Source organism: Pleurodeles waltl, chromosome 11 (genome assembly GCF_031143425.1).
Source record: "Pleurodeles waltl isolate 20211129_DDA chromosome 11, aPleWal1.hap1.20221129, whole genome shotgun sequence".
Classification (NCBI taxonomy): domain Eukaryota; kingdom Metazoa; phylum Chordata; class Amphibia; order Caudata; family Salamandridae; genus Pleurodeles; species Pleurodeles waltl.
In genome coordinates this window covers 861,281,798-861,309,629 of record NC_090450.1, presented here as the reverse complement: position 1 = coordinate 861,309,629, position 27,832 = coordinate 861,281,798, and the positions used below count along the sequence as shown (strand labels likewise).

Genomic DNA, 27,832 nt, shown 5'->3' with positions numbered 1-27,832 from the left:
ATTAAAAAAACACAAGGCACAGAAATAGGAGGCACAGAAAGAGGCAGCACAAATAGTCTGTGCTCATGCCCATGCCCATATTAGCACATTAAAGCCTGACCTGCTGACTTTGCCAGTTCTTGTTATCAATGTGTTTGAGGTGTCTAGCTTTTATTTTTTTCTGCATTTATGTTCATGGGAAGAGTTTGTAAAGGCCAGGACCTGAAAGGAATGAATACTTGGCTTTCCCAATCCAATGTGCAATGGTTGCACCTTTGTGTTTTTTATGAACATCTCTTTATTGTAAGTGGGGCAGTGGAATACTGTAGATGGTTGTTATCAAGTAGGAAGGAATTGAGGAGGAAAGTACAGATGTTTTCATCTTTTTCCTAAGGAGGTGGTAATCTCCCAGGAGATCCATGTTGCAGGCTGAGGTGTAGCAGTGGTATAGCAGAGACAATCATCAATAAAACGTTTTGCCTCCAGGTGGCTAGTGGGGCATTAAAATGAAGAAGAGTTAATTGAGTGTATCAGTTTGCACTTAAAGGCCCTTTTGTGGTTAATTGCATTCCTCCACTTTCTCTTATGTTACATGAAGGTTTAGGTTGATGTATCCTAGTGAAATGATTTAGAACAACCAAATTACCATCATTGTTCGAATCTTGGGTGGGGCTGATATGGAATTTGCAACAAGGCCCACGGCCGGTAGGTCAAAACTGCATCATGAATGTATTTGGTAGAAGAGCCACTGGGTTGACAGATCTTTCTTCAAAGCATGCATAATTAGACCGAAAGGTGATTATGTCAAGATGTCTAGCTCAGGAGTTTGTTGTAAGAACATGGGATCTGTGAACATATATATTTTGGTTTAATGGGGTGCAATTCAAACAAGGTTTGTGGAGGAAACCTCCAAAACCTTGGTTGGTGGTGTGTAGGAGTATTAAGTGAGGTATAACAAAAGAGTAGGGAAGTAATCACTTAGGAGGAGAGAGTCTGTTGCAGAGTGATGGATGAAATGGGTTGCAGGCTTTTTATCATCTCATATAGGTGAAATAGAAGGTAATTTTGAAAAGTGGTTAATACAGTTGTTGTCTGGTCAGAGGTAAGTGGCAGTAATAAAGTATGAAGCTAGTAATCATACCCTCAATTGGGTCATGCCTATCAGTGGTTGAGACATTTACCGAAGAGTCAGTTTGTTTGTTGTTGTTTTGTTGTTGTTTTGTTGTTCTGTACAGTACTGGATTGATGGGTGAAGGAGGAAGCCAGATTAATGGGTACCGAGAGGGCTGTAGGTATGGTACTTTGCAATATTTTGGACTGTGTCAGTGTAGGAGTAGCTTTTATCAGAATTATGATTTATGCTATCTTCATTTAAGTGGACATAGTAGTGTCATTCCCTATGGAGTGTATGGCTAATAATTGGTAGGTGGGGAGTGGAGGAAGGTGAGCTAGATGTGTCACTATAGATTAAATACTTGGTATCAATATTAACTTCTCTCTCTATGGAAGAAATGTTTAACACCTTTAGAGTATTTAAAACATGTGCCGATATTGGCATACCCATTTACATTCAGTTTGATTTTTCTGTTATGGTGACCTGAGATAATCTTTTTCACATAAGAATTATTGGTGTTCTTTGATACTTTAATCCAAGAGGGTATTTTCTTAGTAAAAAAAGATAATTTATAATGGAGACGAGTATGAGACTAAACTATTCGTCAGTTATTAGAATTGCCAGGTTGGCCGACATGTCTCAGGGTTTTTTGTAATATTTGAGGGTAGTTTTTCATAGACATGGTAGGAATAGGAACTGTGAAGTGTTGTTATATTCATCCTGAGTTCCAGTCTGATATGAAACTCTCTTTATTTACATTGGATGGCCATAAAATTAGGTGATCATATTATGGCTATTGATCATGAGAAACATTTTCTCTTTGGGCCGGCCACAATACACAGCAGTCATGTGTTGCTTTGTACGGAAAAACGTAGTAGAAATATGTCACATTAGGTGGAAAAGTTGAACATTGGTATGCTCTCACATTTGTATGACAGCAGATTGAAGTGCAAAATCACCCTTAGTGCAACATCACCATGTGTGTGGAAAACCTTCAGGAGTCAATTGGCATGTAGGCACAAAATTATATGTAGGTACAAAGCTAACTTTTCGCTGCAAAATCACCCTTGGTTCAAAAGATCGCAGATTTTCAGTATCACATTTAGAGAAAAAAAATTGAAAACATTTATAGGAGCAAACATCACAGTTTATGTGCAAAATTTTCCTTGAAGTGACATCAGGAGGAGCGTGCTATCATGTTTAGGTGCAACATCAGATTTAGTTGCAAGATCACATTAGGTGCAATATCATGGTTAAATGCAAAATCTTGGTGCAAAGTCAGCAGGGTTGTGGTATCAATTGTAGGTTCAAAATCATCCACATTTCTGCATAGTACGCAACACTGTGGTGTTCAATTTAGTTCAAATAGACTTAAGGTAAACATAATGAAGAGTGCGAATTTATTAGGTGTATATAATGCAAATCAGGTCGCGTTTTCTGCAGATTTGGGTTTTTTGCTTCTGTTTTAATGGGAAAATACTGTTTGAAGTACTGAAAACAATTTGGATTCTAAAGTTTTTTTTAATTCATTTTGTATTTGCGTACCAGATTAGGATGCCTTATGAATGGCTGTGGGTTTGCTTCATTTCTATTTCTGGCACGTCCTTTTGGATGGATGGAATACTTATGCGTGTGTTCAGCTGAGGTATAGTTCTCCCCTTACCAAAATGAAAAGAACTCCCTTTCAGTTGCCCAGAACTTTATTTCCATCGCACTAAATGAGATAGAACAGAATCCTGGATTTGTTTAAATTTCATTCGAAGAATTTCAAACATGAAGGTTAATAAAGTTTGCTCATAGATTTAATCTTACATTCAAAACCTTTCCTTTACTATATTGTTTACTTATCTCGCACAGAGTACCCTGCCTGCAGACATGTATGTTTAAGACTTTTTAACATGTTTATTTCATTAACGTCTTTTCCTTACGATCTTTATCTTTTGGAGATAACTTAATACCTAACCATTTAAACCACCAACATATGAAATAATTTCACAGAAACTGATTAGCCAATATTTCAATAATGTCTTTTAAACAGTATTTTTCACACGAAATTAGTTATGAAGATATTAATCTTTAGATTAATCTCTGCCAATGCAATACTTGCAGACTCATTTAAAAAATTTGAAGGCCTGGTGGATAAGGTTTAGAGATTTATAACACTGGTGATTACTAAGGAGTTTTCTACCAATAAGTTGGGATATTTCCCATTTACCTGTGTTCTTCATTACAAAATACATGGCTACGAGTTTATAATGAAGCATTTTTCTATTTATTTTGGAACATATGTCTGACGTTAGTTAATTTAGACACAGTCTTAAAACGAAAGAAGTTGAACTTCATGGACCTTAGAAATCCATGACCGCATACAGGGTAGTCAAAGGCTCAGATTTACTCTGCTCATTTGTGGGCGCTTCTGCGACACGAGCAGGTACTACATAACACAAAGTGGGCAAATGGCGGCGTTGATCAAGTTCCCCAAGAAAAAAAATAGTTTGTGCTGAAAATTTGTCGCTAGTACAACACTAAATAGCTTTGTTTTTGCATAGCATTAAACCGAAGAATAGTAATGGAAAGGGATGTAATTGGATGAGAACGCTGCCAAGCACCTAAAGATTTCAGACAAAGAGATATTGTACAGTACAGTAAACTAGCCGTGTGTAAAATCCTAGAGCCAAATGAAACCAGGCGCAAAAATGAGCAAGGGGAATATTGTATTATAGGGCCAGATGTAACAAAGGATTTTACCCATTCTGTGTCTATAGGAAAAAGCTTTTGTACATATGGCCCATAGTTCCATGTGTCATGTGTATTTCCCATAAGGTTACACTTTTGGTGCACCCTAAACTTGGACAGTATGATCACATTGAAATGTGTATTGGGTGGTGCCCTGCAAGGGCAATTGTCATGCAGGACATTGCTGCCTTGCCTTGGTGTTGTGGTGCGATACTTAGGCGTATGCTAACACAATTGTTTTGCGCAAACTGATCCAATGATACCATTGATGAAAGCTCTTTCCAAATACAGCTCTGCACATTTTTACCATTTCTACAGCACTTCATGCACTGCTGCAATGTCAAACTTTTAGTAAATCTTCACCATGGTTTGTTTATTGAATACAGTTACTCTTGGATTTCAGTTTTGATTTCGGTCGGCTAGACTGTGGCAAATGTCCCAACTTGCTAGTATCTGTGTTCTTGCTACTGACAGATTTACAATATTTTTACATAGGATTATTGTGGCTCTGCACCCTGCTAATGATGAGATTGCTTTTTTGCCCATTTAAATCTCCTGCTTCTGATTCAATGGCTTTCTTCCCTATTGTGTTTGTCTTGGAGTATTTTGCTTTCAGCTTCCTAACTAACTGGATGAGAATATCCTTCCACTACTGATGTCAGGGTACCTTGTTTTCTTTTGCAAGTTTCTATGATGTTGCAGTTGGGTTCTGCCCATTCAGTGCACCTAGGTTCTTTGCTTTTTGGATCATTTGGTTTTGAAAGTTTTAATTTTGGTAACACTCATTGCATGTCTCTCACCCATGGTAATCACATGGCACATGGATCCATGTGTGCAGGCTGCACATGTGTGACTAATGTGGTGCACAGCCTGGTAACTGCACACAGGTAGCCTACCTGTGTACGGTTACCAGGGTCGGCAGAGGGGTCAGCAGAATTAGATATTGACCCAGGGTAGGCTTTATAATGTTAGTGTGCACTCCTAGGAAAGTCAGTGTGATTTATTGATTCATCTGAAGTGACACTTTACTATACATATACGGGGAAAACTGCTTTAGAGTGCAGTTTTGCTTCTCTTTGGCCTACAAAGTCCAGAGAAAACCAAATCTGATGCTTCCAAGAGGATATCTGTACAACTTATGGATCATCTATAATTGTCATATTTCTCTGGCTCAGTTGAGGATCAGACCCCAAACCTTTTGTCACCTTGTAGTGCCACATTAATTACATTTCTCTCCAGCAGCAGGAACAAAGGCCACCCCACACAAAAAGAGTAATTAGCAGTTCTTTCCTCAGCTCGTGAGTAGGAAAGGGTGGGGCTAAAAATATGCATTTGTTAATTACCTACTACCCTCCACCAAGGTTGGGGATAGTCCGAGCCCACTGAAAAAAAGCAGGAGCCCAGAGTACTGGAGCAAACACAGGAGGGGGCTGCTCTTTAAAAATGTGCTCAGAAAGGCCCTACCAGTGATGTCAGTGAAGGGCCAATCTGAGACCCCAGAAGCAGATGTGACTAGTGACCCCTAGGTGATGCCATTTTGAATTGTCCCAGCATGCTGTACAGGACGGTTGTGGACAGGGGTTGAGAGGTGACATGTCACCCTAAGAGTAGTCAGGGGTGCTTTGCTTCTAGAACCTTCAACCCCCTTTAAAAACACTTGTGTAAAGGGGAGAACTATGTGTGTGTTTTTTGCTGCTGGACCCTCAGACTGCGAAAACCATGGACAGTCATTTATTGAGTGTTATTATTGTGTGCTAACAAATGGTGATTATTAACCCACACACCTCCCCTGAGTAGGCCTTGAACTGCTCTGCTTCGCTACCCTGAAAGAGTCAAGCACCACAAAGGGGTGATTGGTTCCCAGTAAGTGGAAATTTGTGGACCTATTACTTGTGCAGGCTTACCATCCAGTACAACTAACAACTTGATTTCCTACATACAACATAGTCTTTTTGCAACCATTGAGAGTACCTGGGCTTACCTCTTTTCTCTAGGTATGGAGGCTTCACCCCCACTCATCTTTATCTGTCACTACGCTTGCTTCCCACCTCGCGCTCTTTCTCTCCTTCCCTTGCCTCACTCACTGGTTCTTCTTAGCAAGTTTTTGTATATTTTCTCATTATCACTAAGATTGCTGTTACAATTCACCAAGATGCCTCGTCTAGACACAACGTGCTGGCCATCCGGGAATGGTATACAGAACAACATTCCTAGATGACAGCCTGATGCTATTGGCTTTGCCAGTGATTCCATTGCAGTTATAGAAGGCATCAGTAAAATCAGTGATTGCCATCTTTGTTATCATTTACCAATTCTTTTTTTAATTTGTTTATTGAATTTGCTTAAAACACAGACATTAACAAAAGCTGAAGAGCAGCGTGACATACGTTGTCAAAATCAGTCATAGGTCATATACGTTATAGGGAGAAAAAGTCCATGAAGTTACTGCGGCTTCAGCAACTAGAGGAAAGCAAAGGAAGTGGGGTCATAGAAAAGGGAAGGTGAGGCGGGAGAGCTGGGGGAGTTGGGGAATTGAGGAACAGTAGGGAGAGTACTCAGGCAAATATCCATTTTATGAAAAGAAAAATCATTTCCCATTTCTTTTTTTAATATAGGAGGATATTTGCCAGTACATGTAATGAAGAGAGCACAAACAAATACAGTTCAGTGCTTCCAAGTACAAATCTAAAAATTATTATTCTTAGAATCGTATTTTCTTCTAAATAATTCATCTATTCTAAACTTTGGGATTGACTATAGCGAACTAGGCTTTTTATCAAGATACAATCTGACTAGGTCGTTTGACCAGAAGAAGGCATTTAATTGTTAGTAGGCCTGCGCGAAATGTACATTAAGTTGAGTAAAGCAGTGGGTTGTTGTGGGGCCGGCCACGGGAGCAGAGGAAGTACCTAATTGCCTCATCGTCTTCAGTACCAAAGAGCTACATGCATCAGATTTTCTATCTCCAATGCCACCACTTCATTCTCACTTCAGGGTGGGTCCTGTTGCTCTCAGCTGAACACCAGAAAAGAAGGATGCTCGGAAGAGGTGAAGGGGTGAAGAATCTAGCTGCACCATGAGTCCTTGTTATGCAGCACAAGAGGCACAAATGAAGAGTGTAAATGGTAACGAGAGCAGCACTGAGCCCACATTAATCTGCACTATCAGGTAAAACGGAGCAGCACCTGGGACATATATGATATATGACCTATGCCTTGGGTCACAATTAAACTGCTTCAGAGGGAATATTTCAGTAGAATATAAAATATGATTAAGCTGTATAAGAGACATTATTGAACTCTAAAAAGTTGAATGATTGAGCTAGCCCTGTCAAATAAATTCATAAGCACTAGTCAAACAATATTGAGAAGCAAAGTGACCACAGTCATTCTGTAGCTGGCCCGCAGTTATAAATGAGGAGCCCACTGCCTAGGTGCTCAGATCCCTGTTGTGAACATAACTGAGAAGTGCCTTGATGTAAGGGCAGCATCATATCCTAGCAACCCCTTTCATATTGGATGCACAAAGCATTAGATGACATCAGTCAGTACGCGATGGCAACACTTCTGCAGGTATATTCCTAAAGACACAGGAAGTCTGATTACGTTTTCAATGACACATGATCTGGGTTGGCGTAAAAATCCCCTGGAACAGTAATTACAATTGCTGATGTCTCTAGCTGGTTGGTATTTATGATGGCTGTGCTTTGCTTGGTCCCTGTACATCAAATAAAGATTATTGCTGCTTTACTGCGAACATTGTTTTGCTGTACCTGGAAGTGTGTATTTGATGCTGCAGAGGTATGATGCTCACGGGCACAAGCAACCCTTCAGAGTTCCTTACAAGATCCCCGCTTCAGAAGCGTCTAAAACATATTGTTTTCTAGCCAATATACTTGGACAATATGCTCCTCAACGTACCATTTTCTCAGTACTGTTTCTCCGGGGGTTTCTTGGGGGATGAAACCAGGTAAGCCTCTTGAGAGGATTCAGTGTATTTGCTCATTCTGTACAGTGTGGGGCTAGCGTCACACATTATTGTTTGGATGATTGTGGATCTCAGTTTAGCCCTTAAACAGCTTACACTCCTCGCGCACACGGCTTCTTCCATCAGCACCTCTAATCAGTTGCCATGGAGCTGCGTTTGCAACACCTGATGCAAGTGACTTCAGAACACTTCTGACCATGCATTTGTGGAGAATCAGTGTACCTTTCTAGTTCCCACATGTGGGTATGTGTGCACGCTTTGGCTACAAAAAACCGTGCTTCATTGTTATACATATTATCAATAGCAGCATGTAGCAGGGTGTGTTAATACAACATTTTTAATTTGAAAATTCATTTTTATCTCTGTGGTACATATGATTCTGAAATTGTCACTTAATACAAACAATGTATTTATACAATGAAAATATTGAAAATGTTGTAATCAGTTTGTAAACATCAGTGGCATCTTGCAGTTGTTTATTCATGTGGTAATCAATTGTACAAGAATGTACAACCTGTCTTGGAATCTTCAAATATGCACCATTCCATTGTGTTAAAATAGCTATAGCTATACTTTGCTTTTTAATACGCAGTGTGACTCATAGATTGTCACTTGTCACTTTATTCGTTGTATTTTTAGGAACAATTTAAGTCTTTCAACGTTGGTAAGAAAACAGGAGATGCATTATGGTTTGATAGAGACACGAACAGCACATTTAAATAGTAATCTACTTTCAAAGAGTGTGTGGTTGAGACCTAATAATTAAAGTTTCTATCCTTTTCGATTGCATTTCTGTGACATGTATTTATGTCTGTCTGTCAGCAGCAGAAGCTGACAGATACAATAGGCTTCAAAATAGAAGTTATCTTGAAAACTTTGAAAAGCATTGGCAAAGCCAATCAGTCTGGCATTGGATGCAAACCTCCTACCTTTGCTAATGCTTTTTTTGTAATGCTTTGTAAATCTTTAATAAAATAGATGGACAGGGTTGCAAAAATATATAGAATGATAGCTAGCTAGATAGATAGATAGATAGATAGATAGATAGATAGATAGATAGATAGATAGATAGATAGACTTGTATAAATTGAGTTGCTTAGTTAGATGGGCAGACATGATTGGTTGCAAAGATGAATAGATGGAGTCGGTTTTGGAGATGCATTTGCAAAGACATATACAATTCCAAAGTCAGATGAAGGTATAGATAGATAGATAGATAGATAGATAGATAGATAGATAGATAGATAGATAGATAGATAGATATGGATAGATAGAGGCGCACGAATTGGAGTAAATGGTACAAATTGAGTTAGTATTATAACAGTTCAATATCTATATAAAGACTACATACAAGAGCACTGAAAGCAAAATAGGAAAACATACAAGTAAGACATACATGTGCTCTGAAACCAAACTAACTCGTTTACAAGTATAACTGTAATCTTGAATTAAAATACACCCTAGCACGGCATAGGGAAGTGCAGTTATAAGTGCACTTAAGCGAGTGGCTGAAGTGGCCTGACCCACTGCCCTATGCAGTATCCAGTAGTGTCTGGAAAATAACTGAATTCCACAAGAGACAAATGAATGAAGAGAGATGGCTGAGAGCCCCTGTAATTATACCTATAATTTTACTAGAATTAAAAGGTCTTAGCTAACACCCGACCTAAAAAAAAAGGCTTAAAGCAACACGTTTACAGTGATAACCAAACACATATTTGAAGGTAAATATACTAAGTATGTAAATGCACTGAACTATTTATCAGTAATTTATTTGTTTTGTGCATTAGGGTTTTAGCAGCGGTAGTCGGCATGGCAAAGTAACCCAGTAAAAGTGTGTTCTTTTAAGAGAAAAACTGAGGGCGTGGGGATATTTATATCAAACAGAAGTTTTCGGCCAGGGAAGCTGACAGTAAGGAACGAGAGATCTGCAGATAGTGATCCCCTGTTGTGATCATGCCTGTGGACAGGCATAGGGAGATGTAAAGTAAAAGAATGGAGTCTTGATCTTTTGATAATATTAAGGTTTTCTTTCTTTCTGGGCTACATAGCCCATTTTGTGTCTGGACAGCTGCTCCGGTGTGGAACTCATGGGCAGCTATATATTTGTGCAGAGGTCAAATCATTTTTATTCCATGGCCAGATCAGTGCTCTTCTTTGGAATACACAACCTCACCCACCTCAGTCCAACCACACAGTCTCAGCACCTTGTTAGCTGCTTCTTGAGCCTCATTATTTCCTGGGATGGTGATATTTGGAGATAGGCTACTTTTTCCTGCCTTCACACACCTTCTGCTGACATGACCAGAGATCTCCCCACTTAAGGCATTTTGTCCAAATGGGCCACCACATCAGATTCACTGCATTTGGAGGATGTCAAGCAATGACAATAAGGTAACAACTGGAGAGCCAAACACCCAAACCAGCAATCTGCCTGCGCACCATGGAACCATGCAGCCACATGCAGTATCCCACTCACTGCAGACCATGCCAGGGATGGAGAAAGTCATGAAAATCAGCAGCAGCTAAAGAGCTGAACTAAGTGCTCCATCCATACCAGCTCCCTTTCCCACCGCTGTGTCATGGGGCACCAGTTGCAGGTCAGGGGTTGCATCAGTAGCAAACCAAGTGGTACAAACCAGGATAAGTGGAGCAAAATAGTACTAAGTGAAAAGACTTGAAAATCTAGTCACCTCAAGCTGCTCTTGTTTCCTTCTTCTAGAGGGTTAACTTTTGCAGCACCAGAACATGGCATTTAAATTGGCTCCAAGCCATAGGAACTCTGAATACTGGAGGTTCACACACCAAAATCAATCAGTCAGTGTGAGGGAAGGGTGCAGTCATCTACTTCTGTGAGCAGGCAAGCTGGTATGTAAGGACAGGAAGTACTTCACTGACTATTTAAAGCTATGTGGTGGATGGTTCCTTGGATGATGAGTTAAGATAAATAACATAATACTAGTTATATGATTTTTATAGTCCATATTTCAGATGAGCATGTGGGAGCAGGTTACAAGAAGTGATGGCATTTGCAGTGACATCAACAGAGGGCTATATAAATGGGCAGAGAGTTCCATGGACATAGGGAACATAGGAGTTTTCTTGGCAGTGTAGGGGAGCCTCAGGCAGGAGCACATTCCAGTGAAACTGAGCCAGAAGATGAAATGAACAATAGTGAAATGTACACAGGGATTCGGATCAGAGAGAAGGCAAGGATTAGTAGAGTGGAGCAGTTGGGACGATGAGGTGGCGTCTCAGCACTGTAAAATGCATAGTTCATGAACTGACTAGAAAAACACAACAAAGTAATAACACTAAGCTCTAGTGTTGGTAGGAAACCAACTGACATGATTTAAGAAGAGTGTGGTGGGCTGTTCTCACAGGAGAGTAAAGAGCATGTGGGTGGTAAACATGTTGATTTTTTGAAGGGGAGTAAATGCACACTTTTGGAGATCAAAAGTAGACTATTAACGGTTGATAGACCCAATTTACATAGTGACAAAGTAATGAGGTACCAGAGGCGGCTGTTGAGTGCCTTCTCCTCATGATATCTCTATTGTTCATAACTCTACTGTTATTGTCTAAAGCTCATCTTCACTAAAAAAAAATCATGATTAATCGGTATGTTACAAAATTGTCATGCACCGCTCCATTCACAAAGCCAGTATTTGTTTTAAAAAGTATTTTTATCAGGAGTTTAATTGTCCCATAGAGGTGTGAAGCCATCACTGTCTGAGATCCCCAGACTTTTTGCCTCCTGTTTTTTCTGACCTCTCGCTATTTGCTATAGGACTCTGTTAGCATGTCGGTCCTTAATAAGTAAACTTACAAGGGGATGCGTAGAGGTCGATGAACCTTTTGACTCGTTTAAGATGTTCTTACCATAGCTCCAGTGTAGAAACAATAATCAATACACAATAATTAAATATCAATAGTCAAATCAATAATCAGTAATCAATGGAGTCAGTAATTGTCACGCGCCATGACTGAAAGGTCATGAATAACCACACCTTTAGTTAAAGTTTATTACGTTTATTTCCCTTATTAACAATTCTAAAGTCATGTGGATTAATCTCAAAATCAAATCAAACACATATAAGATTAATACTGATTAACCAAAAGACGCAAGAAACATAATCTAACCAAAGCTTGAATCACAATACATACTAAAGCATCAGTGCAAATCATTAGCAAAGTCAGCTTCAATAATATTACATAATCCATATAGTTCAGCAAGATAGTTCATCAATCATTTGTCTCTGCAAATTGTCAGTCATCATGTAGCTAACCTCAACGAACCAAGATTAGCATCAGCATGTTAGGCTTCATGCAAAACAATTTAGAACCTGAATATAGAAAATATCTAGCTAAGGAAAACTAATCAAGACAGCGCAGTTGGTACCTAGAAAGAAAAGGCATAAAAATGCATTTCAGTCATATTGTCATATCTACATATCCATGGTATGGGTCAGCAAACAGAATCAGTCTTCATCCTCAGGTCATCAATCGATCAGCAACACATCAGCATCTCAGTCAGAGAGTATGAGCCCAATGAAAGAATCTCGAGTCTCATCTTCTCAATATCGCATTAAATCTGAATAAGGACTGAGTAAGGTCTCTCTCCTAAAATCTGAAATCATTTCCCTCTGTCACGTTGTTATATCAATGTCACCCAAACTATCCCCTAATTTTCAATTGGTCAGATAATCGTATGTTATTACTCTATCCAATAATTTTCTTATAACAAATCTATGAATTCTAATATTTCTCCATTCACACAACATTGATTGGTCTACTTTACAATGTTCTCATCATCCAGGTCGTCAGGTATCAATTTTGTTGCATCTTCTTCTCCAGTCAGTGTCTTCATTGTTCACGTCCTGGGAAAGTACTTCTCATACATATTACACACAATCGTTACACTTTTAAGGACACTGTCTCCTGTTAGTTGGCTCTCATGAAAAGCTTCTGCTAAGCATTTTATTAAAACAATGAACATTTCACAGTTAATTCACTCTGTCAGCATTTTCTATTAAATGCTAAGAAATACAGCTTTTGCATGAGGCCTGGCAAAACTAGGCCAAGACACTCGCTAAGTTAAGGCCTAATTAATAAGCACGAACATATTTCATAACTCTCAATATGACATATTACTACATTAATCTAATACATTTTCAATATTTCATACATATTAATCAGTTAATTAGTACATTTTGTGAAGACTGGTGGCCATTGTTTGAGGCCACAATTTTAAACGTGCAAATTCATTTTCTACGTTATTCATTTTCTACATAATTCAGTATTCAAAATACATAAACACTCATTAATAAATTTCTAATTAAGACATCTGCTTCAGCAGTCCCTCCTCTGATGAGTAATTGTGTCATCACACCAATTTACCTCCCATAATATATAACTCTATTTCTTCAAAATTGTGTCTCTTCTTTGTATTTTCCCTATAGGTTCTTTCCCTTCTCTTCTCTTCCCTCCTCTGATTCTTTTTAGACCTTTTCAATTTAATTATTTTGCACAATTTACATAATCCCCCTATTCCTAATAGACAAATCCCTACTTGTGTTAGTCAGATTAGTAAGTAAGTCTCTTATCTCTTTATTCTTGTTAGGTATGTAAGAACAGCAATGCCTAGAGTTAATCATTTTACAGACTCTGCCATCCTTCGCTAAAAGAATGTCTAAAGCAAGACGATTTTGAAGAATCATAGCACTATTCGCAGCTAATTCAGTATCTATCAGGAGTATTGCCCCTGAAAAATTTGTCAGCATGTTATCCACAATAGTAGACAACTTTTGAATCTTGATCGAATTCAGGATGCCTCCCAGTGAAGGAATCACCGCACCAAATATATCTCCCACTATCGCAGAAGAAGACTCCATCCTCTGCCTCCTATGATGTAATTATGTTGTTTTCGGAAACTTTTTCAAATTCTCCATCTGGTAAATCTTTGGGAAAACTATACCATCCTCTTGGAAGACGATAATAAGTATTGAGTCCACAAATATAATATATCCCCGGTATTGCAGGGTCTTGCCCATTCAACATAAATGTCCATTTACTCTGAAACAAAAACACATGCCTACATTCACTCGTACCCACAAATAAAGTGTCAATGCATGACTTTGGCCTATATATACAAAGCTTCATTAAAGCTAATTTCACCTGCACTGTGGCACCTGACACCTAACCCCTGCCATCATCTGTTAAGGCGCAGGAGGAGTGCTTCTCCCTGATTACATAGCACCTGGAAAGCGCTCCATTTGATTATCTCAAAGTGCGTTGGAAGCGCTTTCTTTTGATTTGTTTCATGCTCTGAAAGTGTGCTGTTGTGCCAAAAACTGCCCCCAGCACTTTGGGAAGCGCGTTGATGTGAGGGTAATCACCGACGCAACCCAGGTGTTTTCCGATTACCGAGCGCGTGGGAAGCCCACTCCTTCCAGTGCCCATGGGGCACCAAGAAAGTGAGAGCAGAGCAAGAGCGCTCCTATCGGTGCCCCCAGGGCGAGGTATACTCCAAGGAGTGCCCTCGGGGCACCAGAAGGCCCTCACTTGGGCCGATATCACCGCTGCGACCTGGGTTGTACACTCCTGCACTAGGTTGGGTGCGGACGAGTGAGGAGCTGATGGTCCCAGGAGGGAGAGGAGATCATCAGAGGCCCCTCCGGAGCCCTAGGGCCACACAGAGAGCAGGACGAGGGGGAAGGTGAGGGCGAGTCCCTCCTCCCTCCTGGTCACTGCCAAAGGAGCGTGAAGTTCCAGTTATTCTGCCATGGGCACCGTGTCGCCGCTGGGCCACCTTGTGGTTTTTTGGCTTTGCCCCCCCTTTGAGGGCCCGTAGTGGTCTGGGGGGAGGCCCAAGAGCAGGTCCCCGGAGGGACCCTGATCTAAAAACCAGAGGTGGTGCGTGCCACCCCCAAAATCACCAAACGGCCCCGTTCTGCACAGGGAGTGCGAGGGGCCCCCTGTTTACATCGTGGCACTAGAGCTGGCTTTTCCTCATAAGAAGACAGGTACTCTTTTACCTGCAACATGCTGTTTTGGGCATTTTTTACGATGGCCCATATGCTTGCATATGTTCCATGTTATGGGTATCCATTTTAACCTGTTTTCTTCATGATGTGCCATATATGTGCTGATGTTCCTTTTATGGGCATGTTATGCTAATATGTTTTTATGACTTGCTATATGTTTTCTAATGATCCTGGTATGGGCATTTATGATCCTTTCATGAAAAGTGCATTTTTATAGTAATGTGTTCCTGACTACTGCTTATGTTGCAGAATAATAAGTAAACTGACATGTTGTGTTTGGTCTAATAGTGTTGTGTACAATACAGTTTATTTTTATATAACTTGGTGTTGTGTTTCCTTTGTGGTGGGGAAAGTGCATCACGTGTGTTGTGTGTGTTGTGCAAACACTTTACACATTGCCTCTGTGATAGGCCTGACTGCTCGTGTCAAGCTACCAAGGGGGTGAGCAGGGGTTATCCTGGACATGTAACTCCCTTACCCTGACTAGAGTGGGAGGGTTCTTCCTGGCTTAGGTGCATACCCTAGCCAACCAGAAACCCAATTTCTAACACCCAGCATTTCCATCACCTCCTGTTGATGACAGATTATATGGTCAGTGGGAAATGTCCTGGAAGATTGTTATGTGATCTCTGTAAAATGTTAAATTTTTACATTTTCTTGCAGCTCTAATGGCTTTTTCCTTTGCACTGTATAAAGAACAAACCCTTTTTCCTTGGTGGTCTGATCACACTCTGAGTGTGATCTAGGTGTATATATTGCAATTCAGGTTGGTTTTTAAAGCAACTCATCCAGATATAATCATCTAGTTTGATTGGCTTTACCACTCTAGGGATTCAGCTGATGTGTAGATTGTTTTATTGCAAGTGGCTCTTCTGCTCTTGAAGCTAGATTTTGATCCGTGCTGTTTGGCCCATATCTGATCTTGCTCAGGAGCTTCTTTAACTGATTTAACATCAGGAACGTCTTTAGAGGAGTTGAAGAGAGTTTCTTCTTAAATTGCTGAAAACAATATTGGAGGTTCGCCATGTCGAGAGTGGTTTGGAAAATAATCTTAAGCATCTTTGTTTACATGGGCATTTGGCTTCTTCTGAGGCTGGTCCTTTGGCGTTCCCAAAGGGGCTGCAGAGCTGTCTTTGTGTTTTGAAGGGAACAAGTTTGCAGTCCTGGAATCTGAAACTATGTCAGCTTAGCGTGTGATGCCAGTATCATTGTCACTGACTGTAGCAATGACCAAAGAGCTGAAGCACCCCAAAATCAAGATTCAGTGTTTACGTGACCAGCACAACCTTGCATGATCTAATCGTATTAGAGATATCTGGAAGGACCGATCTGCACCAAAGGACAGTCTATGTGAACATCCAGTAGTAGCCTTGGCAGAAAATGTTAAGGCACCACGAGCAAGGTCCAATCCTCATGGCATTTAGGCATCAAGGCTGCAGCAACGTTTTATGCGTAACTGCACAATTCACACTGAAACCAAGATGATTTATTTAGGAGCATAGGCACATAGACTTTTTAGAGACTTTGGAGGTCATTTAAAGGTAGGTGGTATTGCGTCATCCAACACAAATCAGTAAAAGCCCCACTACTCATCTCTGGGTTCCTGCATTTCAATTAGAGGTGAGGGAAATGCTTGGACTCTTATGGCCTAGGCTCAGCCAACTCTGATGTCTAAATCCTACTGGGCCAGGCCAGTTGCTACAGTGTTGTGAGGTCTATGGCCAACCAAATTAAGCGCAGGCCACCCCACACGATTTTATCCCACATGCAATCACAAAATACAAGACATGAACAGTGAACTGTGTCTATGATGCATGAGGAGACAACCACTTATTCTTTTATGAAATAAACTGAACTTTGGGTGTTTGTTTCTGATAGAAAAATGCAATCAACTGTAATACATCTCCCTGGACATTGTGTATATGTTTTGGCAGTGTTTTGCCAAAGGTGGTAACTACTTTAACATTAGCAATTATAGAATTATTGTGGAACATTTATGGCTAATGCATCTAGCTTCATGCATTGCAGGGATCCGTAATGTAACCTCAACTGAGTTGGTTAGTGTTTGACCTGTTGAATGATCAGAGTCCATTGTTTTGTGAGTCATTGATGGATTCCTTATGTTAAGGGCACCTTGTCTTCATGGCATTGCTTACTGTATTCTAAAAGCAGAGCTAATGTCGGAATGTGAAAGACAGCCATCTGTGCACAAGAAAATGTAAACATGTTAATGCTTCAATCGCTGCTGTGTATAAAACTGTTGATAAAGGGCAACCCTCAGCGGTGCTTATAAGGGCTAAGAACTAGAGCCTTACGGATAGGGTACTCCGTAAAAATGTGGCATGTGACCCTCTGCCTTACTTAAAGTGGCTATCATTATAATGCTCCTGTAATATTGTGAACAGGTCATGTGCCACAAATTTTATTTGGTGTACCATTTCTGCCAAATTCTAAATAAAGTCTTCCGATTTTGGGAGCTTCCAGTTATGTCGGATTCTTGTTGTTGGCATCAGATATTTCAGCCATATCATTTTTTTATAACAACTGTTTATTCAGTTCGTCCACATCATACAAGACAATAGAGACATATAATCGAAGAGTACAGATGAAGTATCCCTGCCCAAAACCTAATGAATGAACTTTCAGCAAGCAGAATTCCAGAATGGCCCTTGTAAGCCCTATCCTCTCAAGTTTCCTCATCCACCCCCTCCAGTAGAATAACGATGAATGTAAGCATTCAACACAACATTTCCTTTTTTACTCTCCTGTCTCTCTATGGTCCAGAGAGGCCTCTCGTAGACCCGTGAATCTTTGGTCTAGCAATCTTGTCTTCAGTGTTGAGATGAGTAGAACTAATTTATATGCTAAAGCGTGAACTATGTGATTAGCTGAACGTCCTGCGTTTCTGTGCTGTACGATAATGGGACATGCCTGAACTCTGCCAGTTCTTTGTGTTCTGTAGGAAGGAACCCTACACATTGTTAAAGACAGATAGGCAACCATTTAGTTTATAGAAAGCTTGTTGATAGGAAGCTATTAAAAACAGTTCTGACTTGCTCATAGGAAATAATTAAAAACATTTTTCTTGAGCCAAATCTCTGCTGTTGTCATTGTGTTGATTCATCTCACTTCTAAGGCTAGGGGGTAACCGACCACAACCATCAGACCAGAACCATAAAAATGTTTTTTAGGTTTACTGGTGAATGCCTAAGTAGTTCAGTAAAATATACAAAAGTTAAATATATTCGTTGCACAAAAAGAGTCATTGAGATTGATTTAACACGTCTAGTTCTACTTTATTACAAGTCTCTTAAAAAAAACCACAAGCACACCTATAGATCTAAAAAAAAACTACATACTGAATGGATTGACTCAAGTGTAAAAAAACCTGATGATAAGGAGGTATGGTTGCAGAACCAGTACATTTTGAACAACAGCGTAAAGTTATATTTTTTGCTTTATTCATAAGAAACATATACCTCAGATAATAAGGGCAGACAAATAATACATTTCAAACCTTGTTTTCAGTATTGCCTTGTGGGCAATGACATTCTTTTCAAATTATTCCTCCACATTTTTGTATATGGGTTTAGGGAAAATCTACGATTTAAATTGGCTCTTATATATGCACCTAAGACTGAATTTGATAGATGTGTACCAAACAAGTGATGGCTTGTAAGACCTCAGTGTTAAAGTAGTATTTTCGGTTCAGGTTAAATTTATATTCTTCCATTCCAAGTCCAACTTTTCAATACCAATTCAAGATTGTTACAAATAGCATAAACTACTATGAGTTCAAAAGACGATTTCCTCAGCTCAATATTTCGAAGGCCCTGATTATCAGTGGAGCAGCTTTTTCTGCCCCCCTGCGCAAATCCCTCCTATTATTATGAGACAATTTGTGTTTTTTTCATCTATTGATATCAACAATAAGGCTGTCTTGTTAACATAACAAGCAATCTACCCTATTCGGTGGTTTAGTGAGATGTTTTCTTTCCTTTTCATATTTTTTTTTTATTTTTTATTATTGATCCCCTCATTACAGGTTAGGGCTAAATTCACACACACACACACACACACACACACATATTTATCCAGGGATCTGATTTGCAAGTTATGTGATGATTATCACACCTTTGCAGTTTTCTTCTGGTAAATTCAGACAGGTCATATCTGCCAAAATTAGGAGAAAATGTATAGAATAAAAGGCAAGGCATGAGGCTTTTGGTGTGTTAAACTGATTTTGGGGGTCATTCTGACCCCGGCCGGCGGCGGTAGCCGCCGGCCTGGCTGGGACCGCCAGAAGACCGTCCCGCGGTCAAAAGACCGCGGCGGTCATTCTGGGTTTCCCACTGGGCTGGCGGGCGACCGCCAAAAGGCCGCCCGCCAGCCCAGTGGGAAACACCCTTCCACGAGGAAGCCGGCTCCGAATGGAGCCGGCGGAGTGGAAGGTGTGCGACGGGTGCAGTAGCACCCGTCGCGAATTTCAGTGTCTGCTAAGCAGACACTGAAATTCAAAGTGGGGCCCTCTTAATGGCATGGGCACTGCAGGGGCCCCCAGGGGCCCCACGACACCCCTCACCGCCATCCTGTTCCTGGTGGTCGAAACCGCCAGGAACAGGATGGCGGTGAGGGGGTCGGAATCCCCAATGGCGGCGCAGCCATGGGGGATTCCTCAGGGCAGCGGAAAACCGGCGGGACACTGCCGGTTTTCCGGTTCTGACCGCGGCCATACCGCCGCGGTCAGAATGCCCTCAGGAGCACCGCCAGCCTGTTGGCGGTGCTCCCGCCGACCCCAGCCCGCCGGGGTCGGAATGACCCCCTTTGTGTGTTATGCTGTGTCTCCCTGTTGAAATCTCTGAATAAGAGATATTTACCACGTCGGGTAAATACCTCACCCTGGGGTAATGGAAATTAAAGCGTGTGGTACATACTTCACTCTATTCCAAAAAAAACTTGTAATGATGACCTAAGTGATCTGAATTGAGTTGCATAGTCATACTATGATGCACTTGAGTTTATTCCCATATTTTTCTCTCTGCTTTTAGATTGGTTGCAGCAAGTGTACATTAAAATCAGACATGGACTTGTTCTATTTGAACCTAGATGAAATTATAAGCATGATGGATAGTGTTATCTTTCCATGATAATCATTGATGTTTGTCCGCCAAGCGCTATACTGTATTAATACTCTCCCATTCTCCCTGGAGGCCCTTTAATCCCGTTTATGACTGCCATGTAAATAATGACCTTACTGCGAGAAAACTCCAAATGCGTCAGTCATGTCTGTTTAATTTTTAAGACATTTCTCATCTTTGGGATTTGTTTCTGGAAAACAAATAGTTACTGGCTAGCCTACATGGCATACACCTATCCAGCCTTACATTTCAAATGACTCTGCTCCAGTCACGTTGTCAGAACGAGCCTGGCCAAACTAGTGGCACTCTCTCAATACGTCTTGAGATTTTCTACTGCGCTGTAAGAGCCCGGCATTTGCCACTTGGCAAGTTAGTAGATCATTACCCAAACTTTAAATAATGCTTTTAGTCCAGTGCTTAATTTGGAAAAGGAGTGCTGGTGCCCAAAGCAATGCTCAGATGACAAGGGCTGGTGTTATTAAATGTCAACGCCTTGGTCCTGAATCAACTGCCAGACACTCCCTGCTCCTTTATCTCACTCTTGCAGGCCCCTGATTTCTCCATTTGCTTCAGTTTTTACATCCTGCTCTTCCTCAGTCTTGTGTGTGCTATTCTGTCTCTTGCTCTTGGGAAATGTCTGATGAGGAAAAATAAGTGCTGGTCCTCAAAAGAGTGCTGGCAATGACCCGGCTAAAGTCAAGCACGGTTTTAGTCACTCAATCACTGAAAATATTACTCTCTTGCTGCTGTAAGCATTTTGATCCATTAAACGTCTGCAGAGACATGGAGTTAAAGTCCTGTCACTACCATGCCTGATGAATATATCCGCCCGCCAAGCGGGAACCGCCAGAAGACCGTACCGCGGTCAAAAGACCACGGCGGTCATTCTGGGTTTCCCACTGGGCTGGCGGGCGACCGCCGAAAGTCCGCCCGCCAGCCCAGCGGGAAACACCCTTCCCACGAGGACGCCGGCTCAGAATTGAGCCGGCGGAGTGGGAAGGTGCGACGGGTGCAGTTGCACCCGTCGCGAATTTCAGTGTCTGCTAGGCAGACACTGAAATTCTTTTTGGGGCCCTCTTACGGGGGCCCCTGCAGTGCCCATGCCATTGGCATGGGCACTGCAGGGGCCCCCAGGGGCCCCGCGGCACCCCCTACCGCCATCCTGTTCCCGGCGGGAGAACCGCCAGGAACAGGATGGCGGTAGGGGGTGTCAGAATCCCCATGGCGGCGGAGCACGCTCCGCCGCCATGGAGGATTCTCAAGGGCAGTGGAAAGTCGGCGGTACACCGCCGACTTTCCGTTTCTGGCCGCGGCTGAACCGCCGCGGTCAGAATGCCCAGCAGTGCACCGCCAGCCTGTTGGCGGTGCTACCGCGGTCGTTCGCCCTGGCGGTTTTTACCGCCAGGGTTAGAATGACCCCCATAATAGTCTTTTAGGCTTTCACATCTTGTGCTTTCATTCCAACTTTAACTAAACTGTTTCATTTTTTTCTCAGTGGTTTTATCATTTGTTTTTGTAATCTATATATAGATAGATAGACAGCGATGGCCACTGCAAATCTCCAGGGGAGGGACGGTGTGAGAGGTGAATAAAACACTGATAAAAACAACGTACCTCTTCCCATCGTTGCCATCTCCTGCTGCCTTGCTCTTCTTCTTCTGGTGTCCCAGCACTCACTGGGACACCAGCACAGGCTCTCCAGCAATCCTGGCACTACTTTGATGTTAAACCTGGCGTGAAAGCAGCATCAGGATTGGTCTGAGCGGCTTGAACTGCTGCTCAGACACTGCCCTAGGGTCTGTGCAGTATCTCCAGCCCGACTGTTCAACACAGCCGGGTTTGGAGAATCCTAAGTACGCATGAGTGTTGGCTGGCCTAAGACGGCCGGCCAAACACGCATGCACTCTTAGGTGCACTCTCGCTTCCTCCCACCTCCCATGGCCCTCACTACACATGTTGCTGGCTGAGCTAACAGCTGAAAGATGAAACAATAAAGAAATACTGTTTAATTGTTCAGCTCCTGGCTTAGCCAGGGGGGCGACGCTCCTTGCCATTGTAAAGGAGCCTGCTGCCTGTAGATAGATAGATAGATAGATAGATAGATAGATAGATAGATAGATAGATAGATAGATAGATAGATAGATAGATAGATAGATAGATATTCGTGAAAGTGTGTTTCCTTTAAAATGTACTCATGGATGTATGCTGTATTGATTGTTTTAAGTAACATGATAAAAAAATACTTAATGAAGTTGACTAATTGCTTTCGTTTTATTTGCAGATAAAAGAATATGAAAAGCTGGATTCACAGGAAGAGCGCCTTTGTAGAAGCCGACAAATATATGATACATATATAATGAAAGAATTGTTATCTTGTTCACACGTAAGTTTCTACTTTTTTTACGAGGTATTGAGCTTGGGCACTTGGTTAGTTTTTGTTACATATACTTGATATAATTTAGAGCACAACACAAAATCGTATGGAGTAACCCACGATGGACAACTGCCGAATTTTGTTTACCGATTTTGAAGTGCCCATATTTACCCAGGTACCTGACGTGATTTTTGCAAGTTAATAATGGACTGAAACTTTATCACACAGTGGCTCAAGTGCTAAACCTGAAATGTGCACAAAACATAACAAGAGGCAATCCAGTTACAGCATATGTTTAGTGTGTGTGCCATGTTCTAAACTTTCACATACACGCTTTGTTTCTTCATTCTTGTGTGGTAGTAAATATTAAACTCCTCAAACAATATTCATGTCCTATCTGCACTTATTCTGCTTTCTTTTGCCTGATTTTCGCTTTGTCATCTAGAACTGAACGGCCTATGGGATCCTGGAATATAATGCGTTATTAGCTGGGGTAGGTGTGAATCCTTCCCATATAATAAGTCTGACTTCTTATCAGGTCCAACATATAGGTTCAATAAATGAATCTGGATATCTATGGCACAGGGTAGGCAGGTTCAACTTGAGGAAAATATGTTAGCAATACTAAAAGTGTTAAAAAGTCAAAACCGGACACAATAAAAAAAATATCACAGCCATTTTCTAAAAATAGAGACTGTTATTTCGAAAATTACATAAAATGAATATAATACTTTAAAGTTTAAGGGCAAAATGAGCCACGAAAAAGTAAGGCACAAATCAGAAGTCAGTGTTCCAGTTTGACCAGGACCTAGGCACGATTACAGGTCTACAGCAATGAAGGGAAGGTCGGATGCACCTAGTTAGTCACCCTAATTAAAGATTTAACTTTCTACCATAGTCTTTGAAATATAAGTTGAAATGCTCAAGTTGGTCATGGTTAAAGGTGCTGTATCCATTTAAGTCCACTTGAATTTGGATAGTGTTGGACAAGATCCATCTGAAGCCATTGGTTTTGGCAGACAAAACGGGACTATTTAAATTTTGTGAATTAAGGAATTATGTCTTCCGTCGAATACTTTTTGTGCCATTGCCCGGCCAAAATGTCTTTGCCCTTATTTTTTTTTCTGGAGCTCAAAATCCTCCAGCGAGGCAAACTTGAAGCTGTAACTGAGGAAATGTTTTTGAAATGGGATACCTTTGCCAAAAGGTCCTATGTAATTTCTATAGGTTTTATAAGTCTAAACTTTTCAGACTTTCTGGATGTCAAGCTCCACTCACTTGAGTACTGGGGTTCTGTAGATGCGAAGATAGGTCCCTCAAACCCCTACCTACAGAGTAGCCCCAACACTACTGCCAAAAACAAGGTGTTGTTGAGCAACCCCTCTGGGGAAGAAAACAAAAGGAAAATCCAGCTTGGTCCTTTCTACTGTCTGTGAGACTCCCTTTGAATAGAACAGTAAGGTTTGGAAACGTCTGGTGGCTAGTGGACTTAGTTTCAGCCATACACTACTTAGACACATATTTTAAAAAATGAAAATGGATCAGGGTTATTTGTCCAAGGAAATACAATGTCTTTTTATTCAAACAATATGCCACTAAAAATAAAATTAATAAAATATGCACGCATCCAAGCATTTTGAATGTTCTGCCTGTAAGAAACGTCCATCCTCGATGGGAACTTAGTCCACACCATCTTCAGGAAATATCATTGAGTAACTTGATAAGCTTTCAAGATCCCACAACAAGGTTGGTACTTCCTTGGCATCAATAATTTCCCTAATACACAAAGCACCTTCAGACAAGGTCCCAAAATAACAGGAACCATGCAAACCACACGATTCCTGGCACTAGCCACCACTTAAAGGTCAGGACTCACTCCAGTAGAGGGCAAGAACAATGTCTCCTGCAACTTGTTATGTCTTTATCCCCACACAGGAGGACAGCCTGCATTTCAGTCCTAGGTACAGGTGCGGCCAGGCCCAGCCTCTTAAGTTGTCACATAGCTCACAGACAGCAAGTCCAGTCCTCTTGTTCTTTTTGGCTCTTCCACAGTCAAAAAAGTGTTATGAGGAGCAGGGGGTGAGGTGCAACATTTATAGGATTCAGTAGGTAGTGGTTGGAGGTCACTCCTAGACGCTTCCTTACCAATGGGCACTAGCTTCCCATGGGCAGCACCTCTCTCGTTTGCAGCATATCCTGTTTACCTTACTGTAAAGTATCTCACAGTGCACTATTCTATGTGAAACCTAATGTGGCAGAACCCTCCTGCCCTGGAGCAGGTTGGTGGACCAGCCAGGGCTATGCCTAGGGAAATGAGCAGACTCCACTCCGCAACCACATCAGATTTGTTCTGGGGCCTGCTCTCCTTTCCCTGGGATGATGCCAATCTAGCAACCGCTGGACCTGGGATCAAAGGGCTTCTATTTTAAGTTTCTCCTACAGTTTTCACACCTCACAGGAAGAAGCTGCTGGCATATTAATTTCCCCTCTGAAAAGTTCAGGCAAGCAAAGTCTAACTTTAAAAAAACTAAATTTCCTGTATATTTACCAAACATCCAACAATTCGATTTGTAATAAGCATTACAAATAATGGTTAATCATATATCTAGCTTATCAAAAACCAAAGTTAGCAAAAATAGTATTTTAATTGCATGTCAGTATTTTTTATAGAATCAGCTGCAGCCCTGTACAGTGAAAATAACGTTTGTGAATTAATCACTGTAGGAATATGCCATCATTAAACTTGTGTATATACCTCTTTTAAGTGCAAGGCATCCTCTCTTGTTGTCTATTAGACCTAATTAAGGGTTAGCTATTTATTATTTAAAAGTAGGCTTCTTTGCGGTCTAAAAGAGTTATGAGAGGTTTGCCTGCAGGTTTAAAAGCTACACAGGTAGACCTGAAGTCATGTTTTTCCTGCCACCCTAGTGAATGGCATGGATGGTACTGCTGTCTAAAGGTGACATTTAGCTATCCATACAAGTGGTGTATTTTTCAGAAACATATATTATGGCATTACTGGAAAGAAAAGTATTCCAACTATGTATTAATGGGCTTAGGGCTCAGAGCACCTACACAGAGGACTAGAGACCATTGCCTCTATGTCCAAAGTTAAAAAAACAGCAATACCAATCAGCAAAGAAAATGCAGCGGATCATGCAAAAAAGGATTTTCTCAAAGACCCTGATTCTGTTGAGGAGCTTGCGATATTGGAAAGGATGTAGGAGAAGAGGCACATTGCTGTATATCCACATCAGGAATATCCAATTACTTACCAGTAATAGTCATTATTCCTAGTCCTATAAGTCCTCCTCCCAGTCATTATTTTTGACTGGAGTCATTACTTTTGAGTGGAATCCCATCTTCCGCGAAATAGGAAATGAAAAATGTTAGGAGGACTGCCCTACCTACCCTTGTTGGGTACTTTAAGGGCTCTCCTACCTAGCTTTCTTCCTGGGTTACCAAGCCTTGAACCACGAAGGCTGTTCCAGGGAGGATGGGGATTATTTAATGAATAAAGCAAAGACCTAACTGACTAATGTAAGTGAGATTACAAGTAATTTGACATTACACCCACAGTCCTTGTCTCCTATGTGTTTGTTTTGTAATACCACAGCAACCGAGCACAGTCTTCATCACACATAGATTTTAAATTTAAAAATCACACTTTATGCTCACATAAGTTATTTATCTAGAATGTATCATTACAACAAGACTGAGTTCAACACTTTAACACCAAATATTGTCCAGGGCAAAGAATACCATTTTGCTATGCTCAATCCTCAATTCTGTGAAAAATAATGGGCGCTATGATCTTAACCACAGAATCCAGCAGTGATATTAGCCTATAGCAAGAAGCATCTTGTCTGATACCCTTCATTACACTGGGACAATGGTAGAAGTCTGCCATTAGGCATGAATTTTATGAGAGACAGCAGTGTTTAAAACATTGGTAATTACACGGGCCCACAATGGGATATTCTCCTTGTACAGGTCCATGGGTACCCCATCTGGGCCTTATTTGATGGACTAGTGTTAGACTTTTCATCCATGGCGTGGTCTCCCTTAACTTTTTGCCTCTGTTCCCCAGGTTGTTGATGTGTGCTGGACTCTGATTTTACTGTTTTTGGTTCTCTGGGCACTTTACCACTGCTAACCAGTGCTAAAGTGCAAGTTCTCCTGTTTAAAATGTGTACGTAATTGGTTCTCCATGATTGGCATATTTATTTCACTGTTAAGTCCCTAGTAAAGTGCACTACAGGTGCCCAGGGCCTGTAAATCAAATGTTACCAGTGGGCCTGCAGCACTGGTTATGCCACCCACACAAGTAACCCTGTAATCATGTCTCAGACCTGCCACTGCAATGTCTGTGTGTGTATTTTTACACTGTAAATTCGACTTGGCAAGTGTACCCACTTGCCAGGCCTAAACCTTCCCTTTTCTTACATGTAAGGCACCCCTAAGGTAGGCCCTAGGTAGCCCCAAGGGCAGGGTGCAGTGTATGGATAAGGTAGGACATATAGTAATGTGGTTTATATGTCCTGACAGTGAAATACTGCCAACTTCGTTTTTTACTGTTGCAAGGCCTGTCTCTCTCATAGGATAATATGGGGGCTACCTTTAAATATGATTAAAGCGTAGATTCCCCTAGAGAGTAGATGGACATGTGGAGTTTGGGGTCCCTGAACTCACAATTTAAAAATACATCTTTTAGTAAAGTTGATTTTGAGATTGTGCGTTTGAAAATGCCACTTTTAGAAAGTGAGCATTTTCTTGCTTAAACCATTCTGTGACTCTGCCTTGTTTGTGGATTCCCTGTCTGGGTCAATTTGACAGTTGGGTTGTTTTTCACCTCACACTAGACAGTGACACAAAGGGAGCTGGGGTGTAACCTGCATTTCCTGATTAGCCATCTCTGCTAGGAGGGAGGGGTGGAGTGGTCACTCTCCTCTGAAAGGACTGTGCCTGCCTCTGACAATGCAGACTCCAACCCCCTGGTGTGTGTCTGAGGCCTTGCCTGGGCAAGGCAGGATTTCACAAGTAGGTGTGAGTCCCCTTTGAAGAAAGGTGACTTCAAAGACTAAAATTGGTATAAGAAGGGCACCCAAATCTACAGACTTTAGAAACACTTCTGGAACCAAGAGGAACCTCTGCCTGGAGAAGAGCTGATAGCTGAGGAAGAAGTGCTGCCCTGCCTGTGACTGTGCTTTGTGGAGCTTTCCTGCAGTGCTGCTTCTGCCAGAGTAAGAGGGCAAAGACTGGACTTTGTGTGCCTTCCATCTTGTGAAGAAATCTCCAAGGGCTTGAGTTAGAGCTTGCCTCCTGTTGTTTGAAGTCTCATGGACAGCAAAGACTTCTCTCTGCCAGCACCTGGAGTCTCTGGAAAGACTCCTGCTCTGACAAGTGGTGCCCTATCCAGTCCCTGGGCCCTTGAAAGGAAAGCTGGTGGAAATCCAAG

General features: G+C 41.4%; 1 protein-coding gene across 1 annotated transcript in view; it reads left to right on the top strand.

Annotated features, from left to right (window-relative positions):
• Positions 1-27,832, top strand: part of GRK3 (G protein-coupled receptor kinase 3) — a 1,092,546-nt gene that overhangs the window by 632,531 nt on the left and 432,183 nt on the right. Inside the window, exon 4 of the mRNA XM_069214703.1 lies at positions 22,282-22,383. Coding sequence (XP_069070804.1) covers positions 22,282-22,383 — 102 coding nt within the window. The remainder of the gene's footprint in view (positions 1-22,281; positions 22,384-27,832) is intronic.